Source organism: Gymnoscopelus braueri, assembly GCF_963280865.1.
Source record: "Gymnoscopelus braueri genome assembly, chromosome: 18".
NCBI classification, from domain to species: domain Eukaryota; kingdom Metazoa; phylum Chordata; class Actinopteri; order Myctophiformes; family Myctophidae; genus Gymnoscopelus; species Gymnoscopelus braueri.
The window spans coordinates 32,241,847-32,259,122 of record NC_137618.1 but is presented as its reverse complement, the minus strand read 5'-3'; the positions used below and the strand labels follow the sequence as shown (position 1 = coordinate 32,259,122).

At 40.4% G+C, this 17,276-nt stretch overlaps 1 protein-coding gene across 1 annotated transcript in view; it reads right to left on the bottom strand.

Annotated features, from left to right (window-relative positions):
- Positions 1-16,480, bottom strand: part of hs6st3b (heparan sulfate 6-O-sulfotransferase 3b) — a gene marked incomplete at both ends in the record, with an annotated part of 96,458 nt that extends 79,978 nt beyond the window's left edge. The window contains one exon of the mRNA XM_080412406.1: positions 15,930-16,480. Within this exon, the coding sequence (XP_080268532.1) occupies positions 15,930-16,480 (551 nt within the window). The remainder of the gene's footprint in view (positions 1-15,929) is intronic.
- Between the last annotated feature and the right edge of the window lie 796 nt (positions 16,481-17,276).

Below are 17,276 nucleotides of genomic sequence, written 5' to 3'. Positions count from 1 at the left end.
AAAGTGTACAAAAAGTTTTAAGTGAAAATTCCATTCCAGTGATCAATGGCAGGTGTTTTTCTCTCACATTTCTAAAGCCTTTTCAACTGCAATGAAAAAAGAAATATTTGCCTGCGGGTGTCGCTGGTGAGGGATTTTGCCTGTCAATCATCGCCTTTGCTCCGCCCCCCCCAAAGGAAAGGATAGGGGAGGGGAGGGGCGAGGAGGAGAGTGGGCGGGATTAATCGACTGTGACCTCACTGTCGAAGGGCCAAGCTCAGATTACTTTTCAGCCTAATTATTCAGAAAACCCCAGACCACAGAAAATCCACTGAATGTTCTAAGTTCAGGTTTTTTGGGTGTAATTGAGGTCATAAAACCCCAAATAAAACATTGAAAATAAAAAAAGTGAAAATGAATGTCATGATACCTTTAAACAAAGTTGAGCAACATCTGACGTGTACACCTTGACACCACCTGTCCAAACCCTTACATCATGGCTCAAAGAATGTAATTACAGAAGTAACTGCAATTGGATTACTTCTAATAAAGTGTACTATAGCTAGGTCAGTTACATGCAAGTCCATTCATTAGTATTGTATGTGAACATGTGTAGATGAATAAATGCTGACAAGAATGTGGTGTTCGCTCAAACATTAAAAAAATGTTATGCCTGCATATAGAGCAAAAGCAATAAATCCTGAAACTACAAAAGAATAATGCATTAAGTTAACATACTCACAAATTGACATACATTACATTGACAAATACAGTACAGTATGTCTAAAGAAATAGCCCTAGCTGAGAAGATACAGGCATTATGAATAAAAGACAGACCAACAGAATTATGTATGTATGTACAGTAGGGGTGTCCGATATTATCGGCCTCCCGATATTATCGGGCCGATATTAGCATAAAGGAAAGGAAAATATCGGAAAATATCGGTATAGTTTTTTTTTATTTTTTTTATAAGTTACAGGAGTTCTTACTGCATGGTGTGTGTGATATGAAATGTGAGTTTACCATAATCACAGTAATCCTTAATCATATTCCATCATATTCAAGGGCTTTTGCAAAGAAATGAGACAGACTCCAGTCACTTTCAAATTAGAGCACTGCAGAGGGCAGGTGTGTGTGTGTCTGGGTCCAGCTGACGCTCGTTTACACTCGTTAATGTTATAGGCATCAAAGCAATATGCTTCTGCACTGTCAAATAGGCCTACATCTAATCTAGTAAGATTAGTGGGACTCATTCAAATGACCACCAGTGAGTCCCAGGACTCACTTTATTGAAAAACTAACAACATCACTGTATTATATAAGATGTGTTAGATATTATATTGATATTATAGCTATTTTATTTTACTAGATACGTGATGTTGTTACTTGACAATTAGTTGACTTTTGGTGAAAAAGCCTGCATATATCGGTATCGGTTGATATCGGTATCGGAAATTAGGAGTTGGACATTATCGGTATATCGGTTATCGGTAAAAAAGTCAATATCGAACATCTCTAATGTACAGTATGTATATATGTATGTATATGATGTGTGCATTTGGTTCCATTTGTACACACTCAGAGTTAAATTAATACTGAGGATTTTGCAATGTAGATTAGGGATCCAAAGATGAAAATCATATCAGTGGCCTAATGCATATCAAACTGGGGGCCCTTGAAATTATTAAGGTTGAAAATCACTGGGTTAAACTGTAGAATATAGTTCATTCATATAAAACATACAACAAAAAAACAACATAAACCGTAAACAGGGCTTGGTTTAGAATATATTTTGCAATACATTACATTACATTACAGTCATTTAGCAGACGCTTTTATCCAAAGCGACTTACAATAAGTGCATTCAACATAGGTAGGGAAACAAAACTACTAATCACCAGAAGTCTTAAGTGCATTTTCTGCTAAAACAAGCAACCAAGAGTATACACGCTAAGGTAAAAGTGCAATATATCAGCTACCTACTTTCTTAAACAGATGAGACAAATAGCTAAATCAAAGTGATTTTATAGAGTAATATTTTGAATAACATCTACAGTAAATGTAAGCATTTAACTAGGCTAGAGATGGACTGGTGAGGTTTTCGTTATAAAGTAATAAACTGCGCTAATTATATCATTACTCCTTTTTGATCGCTTTCTACATGCGACGCAAAAGTGTTTTGGTACAGCCTCACTGGCAGTGGCACGGGTCGGACAAACTGTGCGATGCATTCCGGTCCGGTGTGCGATTGCACACACACACACACACACACACACACACACACACACACACACACACACACACACAGTCACACTCACACACACACACACACACACACACACACACACACACACACACACACACACACACACACACACACACACACACACAAAACTAGTCTTTGCCTCCTCGCCTGTCTGCCTGGTGAAGACAATGAAAAAATCAGCGATACTTGTATGAATTATTTCTTAAACCCAAAAGGAATGTACAGCTTCTGTAGGTAGTTCAGTGGAATAGCAACAGCTTTTGTAATGAATTTATTTTTAGGTATGGGTATTTCTATTCAAAACCTTTCAGACGCCTAGGTAAAAAAGTATTTAGCAGGTGCATAGCAAAAAATTAACCACACACTGCCCAATGGTACAGGAACACATTTCTTTTTTTAATTGTTAAAACACGGACTGTATATTTGAAAAGCTGCTAAGTGCTAACAATGCATATGGGCGACTACTACAAGGTGACCAAGGTAATATTTTTGCACATGGGTGTACTTTTCAAGAGGAAATGATTAAAGTTAAAAAATAAATAAAAGTGAATGGTCATGGTGAATACAGATTGCTAAGGAGCTGTGGTGGTAGCCTGTTCATGAACTCATTAAAGATATGCACACAAAAAGTTCCAACGTTCCAACTGAGTGAAATATAGACTGCTTTGAGCAGAGAGTACTCTGAGGACAAGATACTGTATATATGGATAAATGCCAAGTCAGTTCATTCCTAATTCCATGGTAGAAAGTTAAATGTCACAGAAATACTAAGGTTTAATGTGCAAGACTAATTGTGGATTCAGGCTGGTACATCTGGCTTTGTTAAGCATTAAGATTCTGACGACACCAATCACTGAATCTAACATCCAACAGCCATAATGGCCATCAATAACACTCGTGCCCCTTGTGTGATGGAGTCGGCTACCATATACTTTGATTTGTTGCTACACAATAAAGTTTTTAGCTGAAATTTCAGTAATTCAAATTAGGTCAGGAAAGGTTTGAATAAATAAGATACTAAGGTAGAATCAACAGTCACTTATCTCTATTCCCCTCCAGCTAATAACTTTGAAAAGCACTTTGCATTCTCTGATGTACGTGAAAATCAGCACACCAGTAGAGGAAGCAGCATACAACTACATTCTGTAGGCGATAATGTGCACTCAAAGACGTTATCACGCTCAGTGCCTTTGTGTTTGTACATACAGGTATATGCAGTATATAAAGGGCTGATTAAAGGAAGAACCTGAATAAATGAGTGGAGATGGAGAATCATAACAAAATCCTGGTTGCAAAGATTTCCAATGTTAACATTTTCAAAAGGCATATATCAACAAATGTCCTTTTGAAGCCTGAAAAACAAGGTCCAGGGTTGCTGAGAGAAAAATGTCATTACCGCAACATTCCAAAACATAAAGAAAAATATAGCTGCAAGCAGCAACAAGCGGTTTTGAGGGAGAGGGAGAGAGTGAGAGAGGGAGAGAGAGAGAGAGAGAGAGAGAGAGAGAGAGAGAGAGAGAGAGAGAGAGAGAGAGAGAGGCAGTTAGAGAGAGAGAGAGAGAGAGAGAGAGAGAGAGAGAGAGAGAGAGAGAGAGAGAGAGAGAGAGAGAGAGAGAGAGAGAGAGAGAGAGAGAGAGAGAGAGAGACAGTTAGAGAGAAAGAGAGGCAGTTAGAGAGAGAGAGACAAAGAGAGAGAGAGAGAGAGAGAGAGAGAGAGAGAGAGAGAGAGAGAGAGAGAGAGAGAGAGAGAGAGAGAGAGAGAGAGAGAGAGAGAGAGAGAGGGGCAGGTGTGATTATGGATTGAGAGGGAGTGACAGCAGGTGAGGTGGATGGATCCAATCCATGGGAATAGGCCAGGGGGAGTTTTGCACACTAGGATGACTCTTCTACAAGAACATATGTCAGAAAATTGACAAACAAATACTGTCAAAATGCCATTTCATCTTGTCTTTACAAAGTGAACATGCATTAATTAACAAAGTCATGATTTTTGTTCAGTAAATTATATTTGGACTGGTTAAATTGGGGTTTGAACCAGGGACCTACAGACTTGCAGGTAGACAGTGTACTGACTGAGCCATTGGATAGACAGAATTGGATATCATGTGTGGTAAGTTATCATACAGCATGGATTGCTTATTATATATCTACAGTACAAGCTCATAACGCGTCACATTGTAGACCGGCTGTATGTGGATACTGTAGGTGTTGTATTAATAATTAAATCTGCAAAGTAACTAGTAACTAAAGCTGTCATATTATGCTGTAACTGTAGTAGAGTAGAATTAACACAAATGAAAAGTAAAGTAAAAGTACCTCAAAATTGTACTGTGCATTGTAATCACTTGTATTGGTACTTGAGTAAATGTAAATAGTTACTTTTCAGCACCATTGAGGAGTTGAGGAGCCAATGACTGACAGGCTAGGTATCACCAGGTGCACTGATTGCTAGAGTGCAGAGGGACATAGGTTGATATTAATGGTCTTAACTCAAAATGTATATATCACACAGCTTAGATTTTTTTTTATTAAATGTGACTGAGTACAATGGTTTATGCCGCAAGTGAGCATTTTTCATTTTTTTTAAATATTATTAAAGTAGAGAATATAAGCTTTCATATGATGTATCATTCATTTAAAGAAGATGTGACCATTTGAATCTTGTTGAACCTTAAACCCCAAAGCAGAGAAATTGCCCTGCAAAGATCCCAGAGTTTTTAACACCTCAGTGGCCCAGAAATGGGTGTGACAATGGGAGGGACAATAGGTATTCAACTCCACCCCTAATCCCACCCCTAATCACTCCCCCACCCCTAACCACTCCCCTACAGGAGTGACAGTAGGTTAGCTGTCAACACTAGAAACACACTTGACAAGACAGACCTGCTTTTAAATTTCTAAATGTACAGTGAAACAGTACGATTGTATGTATTGTAAGTATATATATGTTTCTTATAGCAAAAGATGACTAGGATATTTCAAGTAGTCTGTGAATTATGAATGCAAATACAAAAAGTGTTACTTTTGTCCCTGGTCTCCCTACTTTACACCACTGATGTAAAGACCTTCAAGAGACTCAGTAAAATAAGAGAGAAAATGGCAGACGTGGCACCAGTTACCCCTGCTTCCCCAGAGAAAGCAGCAGGAAAGAAGAGGGGCAGGAGAAGCCATGAGGCGATAAGACGCAGTAGGACGAGGGAGAACCTTGAAGGAGGCGCAGGAGGGGGAGGACCACCGTCAAGAGACGCAGAGGGAGAAGGAGGAGGAGACGCGCAGAGGCCAAAGAAACGGCCACCAGGTGACACAGAAAGCGCCCAAGAAATCGGTCACCAGAGCGTTGCGGAAAGGCCGCCGGGAACTCCTCAAGGAAGCCCGTGAGGAATATCGTCAACGTGCGTATAAGCCTAAAGTAAAGACGCTGAATTTCTGGGAAGAAACTGGAGAAAGTCCGCTGGACATACTCTTCGATATGTCTTTATTTGACTGACATTCAAAGCTTGTCAGTCAAATGGAGTTTCTGATGAAAAGAGACATCAGAAAGTTCTGAATGACGGGAAAGTGCAGTTATCGTACATGACCTCCCTTTCCCACATCTTCAGAAGGATAACGTATTGCACTTTAGCTCTCTGTCTAAATGGGACCCAAATATTTATATAAAAATACATATAATGACGCAAAAATAATGAAGATAGCAGAGCAATCTTGGCAATGCCTGTATTATTTTAATGGAAAAATTCAGGGAAAATAAATAATATTTGAACAAAAAAAGAAGAAAAAAAGAAGAAAAGGGATTTTACTTGTGACCCATGAAAAAGGGGAGAAACGCGTGGAAAAGAAAAAGTACAATATTTGTCTTTGAAAGGTAGTGGAAGCACTCCACTTACTACCTTTCAAAGACAAATATTGTACTTTTTGGCTTCGATTTCCAGGAAGGGAAAAAGTGCTTTTAATCCCATTAAAACCGGGTACGTATCGGTGTCATTTTCAGATTACTTTGGCTATTCAAAAATAATAGATCTACAAGCTCAACTACAAGCTTGCGGCACTCGGTGCCGCGCTATGAGCTTGTATATCATCGTGAAACCTTTTGCTAATCTTGGAATATATATTTAAGTGAACATTTGTAAAATAATTTGTTCCAAGGACCCCAGAAGCAAAGATTTGAGTTACAAATGTTCGCTTTGAAAAAGTATAATCGGAGAGTGATGTAAAAAAAAATCTGTAGTGTAAAAGTTGCACGTTCATATAATGTCAATGTATATGGCTTCTTGTGTCTGGGTAGCTCAGGTGGAAGAGCTCTTGACTCTGAACCGCAAGGTCATGGGAACGTATCCTGGCAAAAGCAACACAGCATATGAGTAATTTAGTTCCCTGGTGTATAGAGCATTGTTACAGGTATAGACTCATGTGTTTGTTAATGTTGCTACGCTTTAAATGGCCATAGCCAATAACGTGGCATCGGGCGCTTAAAGTTAAATATTTGAAAAACTACACATTATTTCAAAGAAAAAGCCACCAGGCCACTAATGAGTTGTGAGTGAAGACAGGTGTGATTGGTGCTGAGTGAGAGCAGGTGAGAGGGGTGGATCCAATCCATGGGAATAGGGGGAAGGTTGCTGACTAGATGACTCTTTTCTACACCCACCCTCACTAACCTTAACCTCAGTAAAACAACGACCTAACCTCAAGAAACACTATTTGTAAAACTAAGAATTCCAAATGATGATCACCTCAACGCATTGTTGGGGACAGGAATCGAACCAGCAACATTTTGGATTCACAGGCTGCCTCTCTTCTCATTGAGCTAGAGATATGGCCTCCCTGATGGTGTCTGTTGATATCTATAGGTTTTTCCGTCCGTTATGAACCAAGCCTCTGTTTCTCTAACTACTCTAGATCACTGGTTCACAAAACATTTACCAATAAAGATTTTTTTTTGTCTTCTCGGTATGGAAACTAGTGAAAATAGTCGATCTACAAGCTCACAACGCGTTGCTAAGGGCGGAGCTTACTGGTCAAAGTGATAGATGTGTTCCTCATGAGTCAAGGCACATGTGTAAACAAGTTTCACGGCTGTCGGCCAAACGAGGCATGACTTTTGCCTGTTTAAAGTTTGCATTTTCAAAAAATTGCTATAGCGCCCCCCTTTGGAGTAAGATTGGTTTCAGTGATATTTGGAATGACCCTCTACATTACTGTAAAGTTTCAAACAAATGTGAGTTTGCATGTATGTGTTAGGGGCAGATGAATAATTGTCATAAAACTGCAATATTCATTGGCACGTAAAAACTTAATGTTTTCATTTATGGAAAATCCGCTTCCTTCATTTTGTCGGCATAGGTCCAAAGCTCATGTGTAAACAGTGTTGTGCAGATTGCTCAAAGATCCCAGGAGGAGATCGATTTTTACTGTTTTTCATATAATTCAAAATGGTGGGAGATCTAAAGGTCAAAAGTCAAAGTATGAAAGTTGTTAGGCATGTGTGTATTGAAGTTTCATGGCTGTAGGTCAAACAGGGCATGAGTTGAGCTGTTCAAAGTTGGCATTTTCAATTGAGTGCTACAGCGCCACCCTTTGGCCAATGGTTGTGAGTTTCGTGTCTTCGCCGTTTGGCATAGCCCTCTACCATATTGCCGAGTTTCGTAAAAAGTTACCACGCGGTTAGGTCAGAACTGAAAAAAAGGCGGAGGAAAGAGAAAGCCAAGAAAATATTTTTAAAAAATGTATATTGATTATTAACCAACCTCTATATGAAATGTTTGAAAAAAGAAATGTCTTAAGATAAATATAAACTTTATAAACGTCTCATTAAAGGATCTACACCATGAATTTAATTTTTTTTTTTTATAGTTAATATCATATGGTGTATGTCCCTCAAACCTTTTTCAAAAGGTTTGAGCCTAAATCATCACTCAGATATATTCATCCCAAGTCAATTGTCTCTGGCTTATACAGCACTTTCAGCTGCAATACCAAAACGTCCTCTTGGGCAGGGGGGGGCTACTGAGCTATTCTGTCTGGCCAGCATCAATGCAATGGCAATGCAAGTGACATCACTTGCATTGCCATTCTGAAATGGCCTGTTCAGACACGCCCATTCTGAAAATCTCTGAAATGAGAATGAATGACAAAAAAAAAAAATTGGGGTACAAGAGACACTGGGGAGCCCAAAAAATACTAAAAACCAAAAAAAAATGAAATTCATGGTGTAGACCCTTTAATACAACATACTGTACAACTGTATCTAAAAGGCTGACTTAACTCTGGTCATTTATCAAACTAGGCAGCGCTGATCAATATGAATCAAGATTCTGGACTGCATTGCCTATTTCTTGCCTCAAATATTTTCAAAAACATACTTTGTACTATTTAGCTGTAAAATTAGATTGTTTCTTATATTTGGCCACCTTGTTGGATACATCTAGACAAGACGAATCTTGATTCATATTTGATCAGCACTAGTTTGATAGTGTGACTGGAGTGTCATGAGTCACTGGACAGATATGCATAATCAAATGTTTAAGTGAAACAAAATAAAGTAACATTATAAAACTGTGTGTGTGAAAGACTGTGGAAATGCAGAACTGTTCCAAACCGGCTTGATGGTGGGTAGATTTAACTATATGTACAACATCATATTGTCGTTGTCGGGAGGAAACCTTGTATGTCCAAAACGGTTACTTCTAAGGAAAATGAAAATGTCATATTTACCAGTTTGGGATCCCGCTTTAATATACATGTATTAACCAGAGTTCGTCTTTTCCCTTGCTTTAGTTTGCAAGAAAAAAAAACATATTGAAGGTGTTCTTTTAAATACTTGCCTGAGGGTGTCTACAGTTTGCGAGTGTTGCACTGAATTTGGTGACCTGTCGAATTATGTGACCGGAGCTCTTCCGCTCGCGAGTGTTGCTTTGGTGACCTGATCAAATTCTGTGAGCGAAGCTATTCCACCAGTTCAGAGCGGAAGAGCATGGGAAAAGCATTCGGTCATCTCATTGGCTGTTCTTCTTCGGACCAATGGGGAAAAAAACATTGATCCTTTCGACCAATCATGAGAAGATCACGAGAAAATTACGACTAGTGACCAGCGCTCTTCAGCACTCTTCGGTGCTCTAAAAAGAGCCTTTGTTCCAATGGATCCAATGTAGTTAATAATTAGTCATACGCTCTTGTTAATACTTTTCATTGGTTCAACATTTTATAAAACCCACAGACACACTTCACCACTTTCTAAATGGAGCACCGACAAGATTTGGTTATGCTGCTGTATGCTGTTGCAATGGGACACAAAGTGTACACCTTTGGAGGTTAAAGTAATATGGCTCACATTGATGTGAACATTTTCAACACTGTCTTCACTGTCTATTCATTTGATTCTGTGGATTTTTTTTTCTTTATACAGACATCAGGGTGAATGTTTAGCAGGTTTAATCTCTTTACCTCAAGCCAGCGGTTTTGGTGATGTAATTATGACAGAGTAGAGCAGAAAGTGCATTCTTTCTCTCTTACTGGAGAGAAACCTTGACGGCAAAAGGATGGGATCAAGTGATAGAAAAAATAGCAATGGAGAAAATTAAAATGTGAGCACAGTTCCTTCAGCTGTGGAAAGCTAAATATGTCTGTGAAATGTGTCACTACACATTCTTAACAATACATGTCTAACTACAGCTCGTTCAGACACTCGCTTCTGTGCTAAAAGGTTATGCAGAACGTTTACAAAGGCGTGCATATTCAAATGATAAAATACCAGAAAAATGTCATTTCAAGCGTCAAGCTCTCCTTCAGTCTGACAAAGAACTTGCTGCTCAAAACGTCACTTTTTTGATGGTATTGGTATAAATGTTCATGAGCATTATCCACTGTGTGGACTCAGTTTTTCAAGAAGCAAAAAGTTGGCTTCTGTTTTTGTGACTCAGTATCATACTGAATGCACATGCAAAAGAGACACTGAAGTATCCTCAACAGAGCAAATTCTGTTCTTATAAATGTACAACTATCAAGATTTCTACAGTAGCTGAAAGGAACATCCAATCTACAAAGATTCAAAAGCAATAGACAGCAACGGAGATAAATCAAGACCCATTATCTCCTTGCGTGACTGAAGGTGTGTTGCTTGGAAGATTCCACCCAAGCACTAGAAGAACATTCCACTCTCATATTAACAGGCTTCTCCCCTCATAGCAACTTAAGAGGACAGCAATGAGAGGCATGTTGCTCCCAAAAGCCCCAAAAGACAGCAGGCCTGCCTGCTCCACTTCTCCCCTGACTGGCAGCACACTCCAGTGGAGCCCCACCATAGGACACACACACTGATACAGTCTGACACGCCTGACCTTTCCTGCGCTGCGCAGCTGGATCAACGTGTGCCATGCCCTGCCCAGCTGAAAAGGCCATGCAATGCTGCACAGACAATGTTGCCTCCGTCTCCGACCACCACCCCCCATCTCAGCCCCCCTACTGCCATCTCAGGGCTGGTAGGGTCGGAGCCCTGTCGGAGGGGCTCTCTCAACCACAAAACAAGGGCATGCCATCTGAATTTGGCAGCGACACACTGTCAGCATTCCAAAATGCAACCTTTCGTAAATCAAAGGTTCGACCGTTGATCCAGTAAAACAACTGAGCTACTGCATGGTGATATTAAATTCCTATATACTGTTATACTAAAAGTGCACATTATCAGCATTAATGAGGACTCAAATAAGGAAATAAAAAGACATAAAAAGACATCCATGATAAAATGAACAGAAATTAGCCCTGGACAGACTCACAGACAGACCCTCTCCTAGACGGCTAGCCTCCTACAGAGCCACGCCCTAGAACTGTTTTCCAAGATGACATTTTCATTATATTAGTTATCTATTTTGCTAACTCTTAAGTGTGCCATGGTAGCTGGCTAACATGGGGGTATAACATGTTTGTAACTAAGACATTTGGTTGGAGGAAAATGTCTGCATAATTTCAGAAGCTGCTGGGCGCCTATTTCAGAACAAGGAACAAGGCAACTCTAAGTGCAGAATGGAAGCTGCAGCTGTGAAACGATGAGCTGCCTCATCCAGTGAACACTTTCCTGAGTAAAGGAAACACTTGGCACTGCAGAAATAAATCATGTGCTCATGTCCTTGTAGTTTAGCGCAAAAAAAATATTTTTCCTCTTCAAAGCAAGGAAGGGAATTCTCTGCTACAATCACTGCAGTTCTGACATCAAAGGTACAGTATGCTTCGAAGGAACTCGTTCTGTGCTTTACCCTCAATTATTTTGCCGTTAACATTAATGGACGGTATGGATACTGTCCTGAGATATATGTGCATATTTAAGTTTAATTGAGGATATCAATCACTGACAAACCTCGATAGATTTCAACTATAATATGACTTTAATCTGTAACTTTAACACTCCAAATCGGTAATTGGAATAGAGAAATCAGGCGCAGTGACTACATTTAATGAAATACGCATGCCACGTTGGGCCGAGTTAAAGGATACACTAATGATAATGTAGTTATTGTTTCATTACAAGATCTAATGCCTTTCACATTAATTGATGGTGCTTTATTATGTATCTATGTATCTATCTACCTATACATATATCTATCTATATGTCTATCTATCTAATAATACAAATTTATAATAATCCCCATCATGATAACAATAATAATAATCAGCTGTAAGTCAATAAAAGGGTAGTGAACTGAGCTGTGGTAGATAAGATAAGATCACTACAAACAACAGCCTCAAAGGGACAAAGTCTAATCACATCAGCAATCAAGAAAGACTGCAGCAGAACAAAGACCACGAGGGAGAGAAAGTAAGGTGTGTATGTGTGACAGCAGGATGTGTCCTACTGGCCAACTTTAAACCTCTGAGTGGACAGAGATGGATGCCCTCATCCATAGGGATGAAAGACCACAGAGGAAAATCAATCATGACTGTTGGCCCTTTACACCGTTCTATCCTTATGGATTCTGAGGGCATTTGGCTTGTACTTTGATTAAATTCAGACCCAATTTTTTGAATAAAAGAGCATTAGGAGTTCTTGACCAACAGCAATAATGAAATTACCAGAGGGCACCGATACACTGAGGTTTAGTGGTGCGAACAACATTATTGCTACTGCGAAGGGTGTGTAATGAAATTGTAGATTATCTAATGAAAGAGATAGCCTACAGTTGAACATAATTTCAACACAACCAATTATTTCCCCTTATATGTAATGTTTTAGGCTTTCAAATCACAGATGGATTGGATGTTTGTTCCCACAATTATTCTAATTTGTTATTTACTGTGTGAATTTACAGGTGATATGTTGAAGTACAAAAGCATACATGAAAGAATATGCTGCTATATCAAATATATAAAATCTTATACTGTTGGTGTTAACAGACACCAGCCCAAAGTGCACCAGCTCACACCTTGGTGTATGGTGCTTTGAGACACTTGGTATAAAATATTGATAGTGAGACATACAGTATGCCTTTTTAAATATTCTTTATTATCTCTTTGAAGCATCTACACTTAGATAAGAAGGTGTGATATTGCTTTCTACTTCTAGTCCCACTAACCTCCCTGACAGAACACGTGTCAAGGTCGTACCCCTAGGCCAACAACTGCATGGTGCCCAGTACCAGGCCGTGACCCAGCTTGGTGAAAAGTAAAAGACCATATGGACAGCAGCACACCATTGATAGTCTGCTATGTCAGAAACCTAGTCACATTCTAACTCGCTCCAGCGATTGGCTAGTCCTTCTGGTTCCTTTTGCCAGTTCGGAACTGGGAAAGACTGCTTTCAGCTTTGGTGCACCTGATTCTTGGAACCTCTTGCAACAAGATCTTAAACTGAATCCTAGCAATATTATTATATTACCCTAGCATCTATTGGCCATTTTAGGCATTTATATAATAACCGTGCAGTACCTGTATGCAACTGTTTTAACTGATTGCTGTCAACATGCAATTGTTTTAACTGTTTGTTGCCAATGCCAACATTATCATTTTTCTTATTGTTCTTATGTTATTTATATGTGTGTAATCTCGGCATCATTGTAAATGAGGGTCTTCCTCAATGATCTCTCTGAGAATCTTAAATAAAAGGTTGAATTGATAGCAGATCAGAGATGCCAGCAGTAACATACACATAATATGCCTTGCAGCCATATCTAAACTGTTTAGCTGCAGGGGGACAAGCAGTTATATATGTTGCATTTGGATTCTTCTTTTTGATGGTTTTGAAGTCAGTTTAAGTAATGGTTGAATATTGTACTATACTATGCAGTTTCTCAAGGATCAGGTGATGCTGTTCCCACAATGCAGAAACTGAAGGAGGCTTTTCTTACGGAATGTGGAATGGAGTTGTAAAGTAAAAGGAGGGTTGTAAATCAGTGGAGCACAATTGATTAAATGCCACAGGTAGGAAATAACCGCACCAGACCAACTGTGCAGGTGGAAGGAATCTTTCATTGTGGAGAGCCACTTTGAGGACAAAAGGACGGGTAATTTAAATGAAGAAGAACGCTTTATTTATTTACAAAGCTTCCCCCCCCCCTTTTTTTTTGGTGGGGCTGGGTTAAGATGTTTTTATTTACTCAGTATTGTTTGTTGTTAATGTGTTTATCCAGCTGTGACATCAGGTTTGGTTTAAAGGGTTTCATATAGAGCTTTAGGATCAGTGCACTGTTCGATCTAAAATGCCAGCCTTTGCAACTGATTTTTTCCTGCTAAACCTTTGCTTTACCTTCTGACCTATAAAGTACTTCTAAATCAAGTAGTGTTACTGGTTGAAGCAGTAATGCAGAAGCAGGACAGCTTGTTGTGAGTTACATTTTGCGGCATAATTTGTTATTTGGGGTGCTTTGTTTTGTATTTGTATATATAATTGATTTATGTGGAAATCTCACAACAAAGGAAATGTCCTGTTCACTTCATTCTGGATCTCCCCATTGCAGTGCATTGATGCTTCCCATTCACACGTTCAACATTGGTGAACTTTGACCGGGCATCAACCAGAAAAGAAGTGCATGATAGGTTGACCTCACTTGGCAGCCTTTTTGCTTGTAGTTTTTTCTTACAGTGAGGCAACCACTCTGACGTACAGTAAGTCAAACGAACTACACAGTACACACCAGCAAATTGGCACTGCCTTACCACAATCCACAAGACGCGTTTGATGCGTATTGTGTGACCATAATGGCATGGTCACACATACGCTTCAGAAGCGTCAGCGTCCTGTTTACTTCCATTCTAGGCGAACAAGGGAGTGGAGCGTCCAGTTGTTGCATTTGACGCAACGCTTTCAACACGTCTGAAGCGTGGAGATCAACATCGGTGAACATTGACTGAGCGTCAGGCAATAGGTGCTGTGGTTGACCCCACTTGGCAGGAATTTCGCTTATAGTTTTCTTTCAGTGAGCGGCGAGCCAACCATTCCAACATAAGTCAAACGAAGTACACACCCGAAAACCGGCACTGCCCACAACCCGCAAGGCAACATGGGAAATGTACGTGTCTGTCACCTCGGCGTTGGCTATAACTAATTCTGATGCAGATGTGTGACCATAACGTAAAGCAGAGGAACTTGCCTCTGGAGCATGCCTAGTCACAGGGTTAACAACCAAAAGGTATACTGGTGAACCAACCAATTGAGCAATTTTTAAATTGCTTCCTTAGGATCCAGGGTTGCTTAAGTGGGTTGGGGGAGAAGAATATGGGAGTGCATGGGAGTATGTACTCGTCTCATTGTTATATTAATTATAAATTGAATGTTTGAAATGATGGATTGTTTGGTACCTGGTAGTGGAGCAGGGAGGCATGGACTAAACTGGGACCACTTTATAATCCCCTGACTAATCAGTGTCTCTCTCTCTCTCTCTCTCTCTCTCTCTCTCTCTCTCTCTCTCTCTCTCCCTCTTTCTCTCTCTCTCTCTCTCTCTGGTATGCATTTGGAGATTTGGCACTTTAGAAAACCATTATCATACTGTTCATGCGTGCGGTGCACTTCATTACACCATAGACTGACTTCCATACATAACCTTTTATTCTGTTATTTTTTCCGCTTGTTTTTTTAATTTATGTGTCCTTGTGAAGACCCTTGATCTTAGTTGTTACAAATGGGGGCATGTCTGTCTTCCGGGATTTGAAACATATTCATTACAAATTGGACAGCATCAAACAAAGTGTAGAGAGAAATGCTAAAGATGTACATAAATAATACCTGTATGCGGGATTAAAATAACTTGATGATATCTTTGAATGGCATGTCATGTTGGATTACAAAGTAACAACATTTGAGGCTTCTCTCTCAAGACAGACAGACACACACACACACACACACACACACACACACACACACACACACACACACACACACACACACACACACTCTCTCTCTCTCTCTCTCTCTCTCTCTCTCTCTCTCTCTCTCATGCAAATGTTGCAAACACATTATAATTGCTTAATGATGATTGCCTTTTATGGTCACTGCTGTTGCACACAATTAAGTTGCCTGTGACTTTTACTGGTCACTCAAACTTGAAAATGTCAGTCTAGAAACAGTGTCCTGTTATGTACACAAGCACACACACACACACACACACACACACACACACACACACGGTTACTAGAGAGCAGATTACACGCTCTGGTGGACCACAGGCACACACACAAATGCAAAGAGCACAGATAAATGTTTACCTCCTGTTCCTCTGAGCCTCCTTCTTGTCCATAATGACCGGCACGCAGTTGGTCAGCTCTGTCCAGTCTGCGTGCAGCCCACAGCTCCAGCCCGTAGAGAACCTGGAGAACAGCCAGGACTCCTCTTTCCCCGGCCGGTGGCATGTGCACTTCTTCTGCCCGGGCTTGCAGTCGCACGGCTGCTCCAGACGAATATTCCTAACTAAGTGCCTCCCGAACGTGGTGCCGCCGGTCTTCTGGATGTGCAGGAACACGATCACGTCGTCCGCCTTGATGTTGAACTCCACGTGTCGCTCGAGGTCCCGTTCGGTGAAGTTGAATTTGGACGGTAGTTTCGGGGGGCTGTCTTCCTCGAGAAGGTCCTGGTCTTTGTAAAAATCGTCGCTTTCCAGATACGGTGTAGAGAGCAGACTGACTCCCCTTAGTTTTCCCCCAGTCTTGAAATGACACGCATTGCTGCCGGCCGGACATATATACTGATAGCCTATCATTACAAAAAGAACGGCTAGAATAGGAACCAAGATGAGCTTACTGGATCTATCATCCATCATATATCACGATAGTGCTTTCATTCCATTACTGTGAATAACAATTGACCAACAGGATTCATTCCTTCATGCTTCGGTGAGGTTATAAGTGTCTGTTGTCTATAGATTTCCAAAGTACCACATGTTGATCAAGATAGCAAAATGTGGTCCATCTGAATAGGCATAATCTCAAGTAAGCAGGTAGATATGTTTAGGTCTCTATAATGCTGCACGCCTGATGCGTTGTAGCAGCAGAAATGTTGTACATAATCTGGACCAATTGCAAAGAAGTCATGGCATATAATAATTTCGGTCGTCCCCGTTGGTTGTCCAACTTCTAAAAGCATGAGACTAGGCTACTGTCTGCCATGCACCCGCACCGACGTCTCTCTCTCGGGCTCGAATGTCAAGTTGAAACGAGTTTTTGTTCTGATGATCCCAATCTAAATCGCATGCTGTTTTGTGTCCGTCGCCCACTTCAATTCAGTTGGAATCTTCAGTTTCACCGGCATCATTCATGTCCAAACCGTGAGCGCGGAGAGATAGCTGGGATGAATCCTCCTGCAAGCATCCTATCCTACAGCATCATCGCGGGTTGAAACACTCTGTGCATGTGGTACCAGTCAGGAGGAGGCTGTTGGGTACCAGTCAGGAGGAGGAGAGGATGCTGCATTCATGCCGAGTGAGGCGTTATGCTCTCGCTGTCATTTGTTGGGCTGGGAGAGAGGATAGATTCATTCCATCTCTCACATGATCGCATAGCCTAATGTTGTTTCATATATAGCGCAAAGCCACAATTACAATACAGACAGCAGTGGTG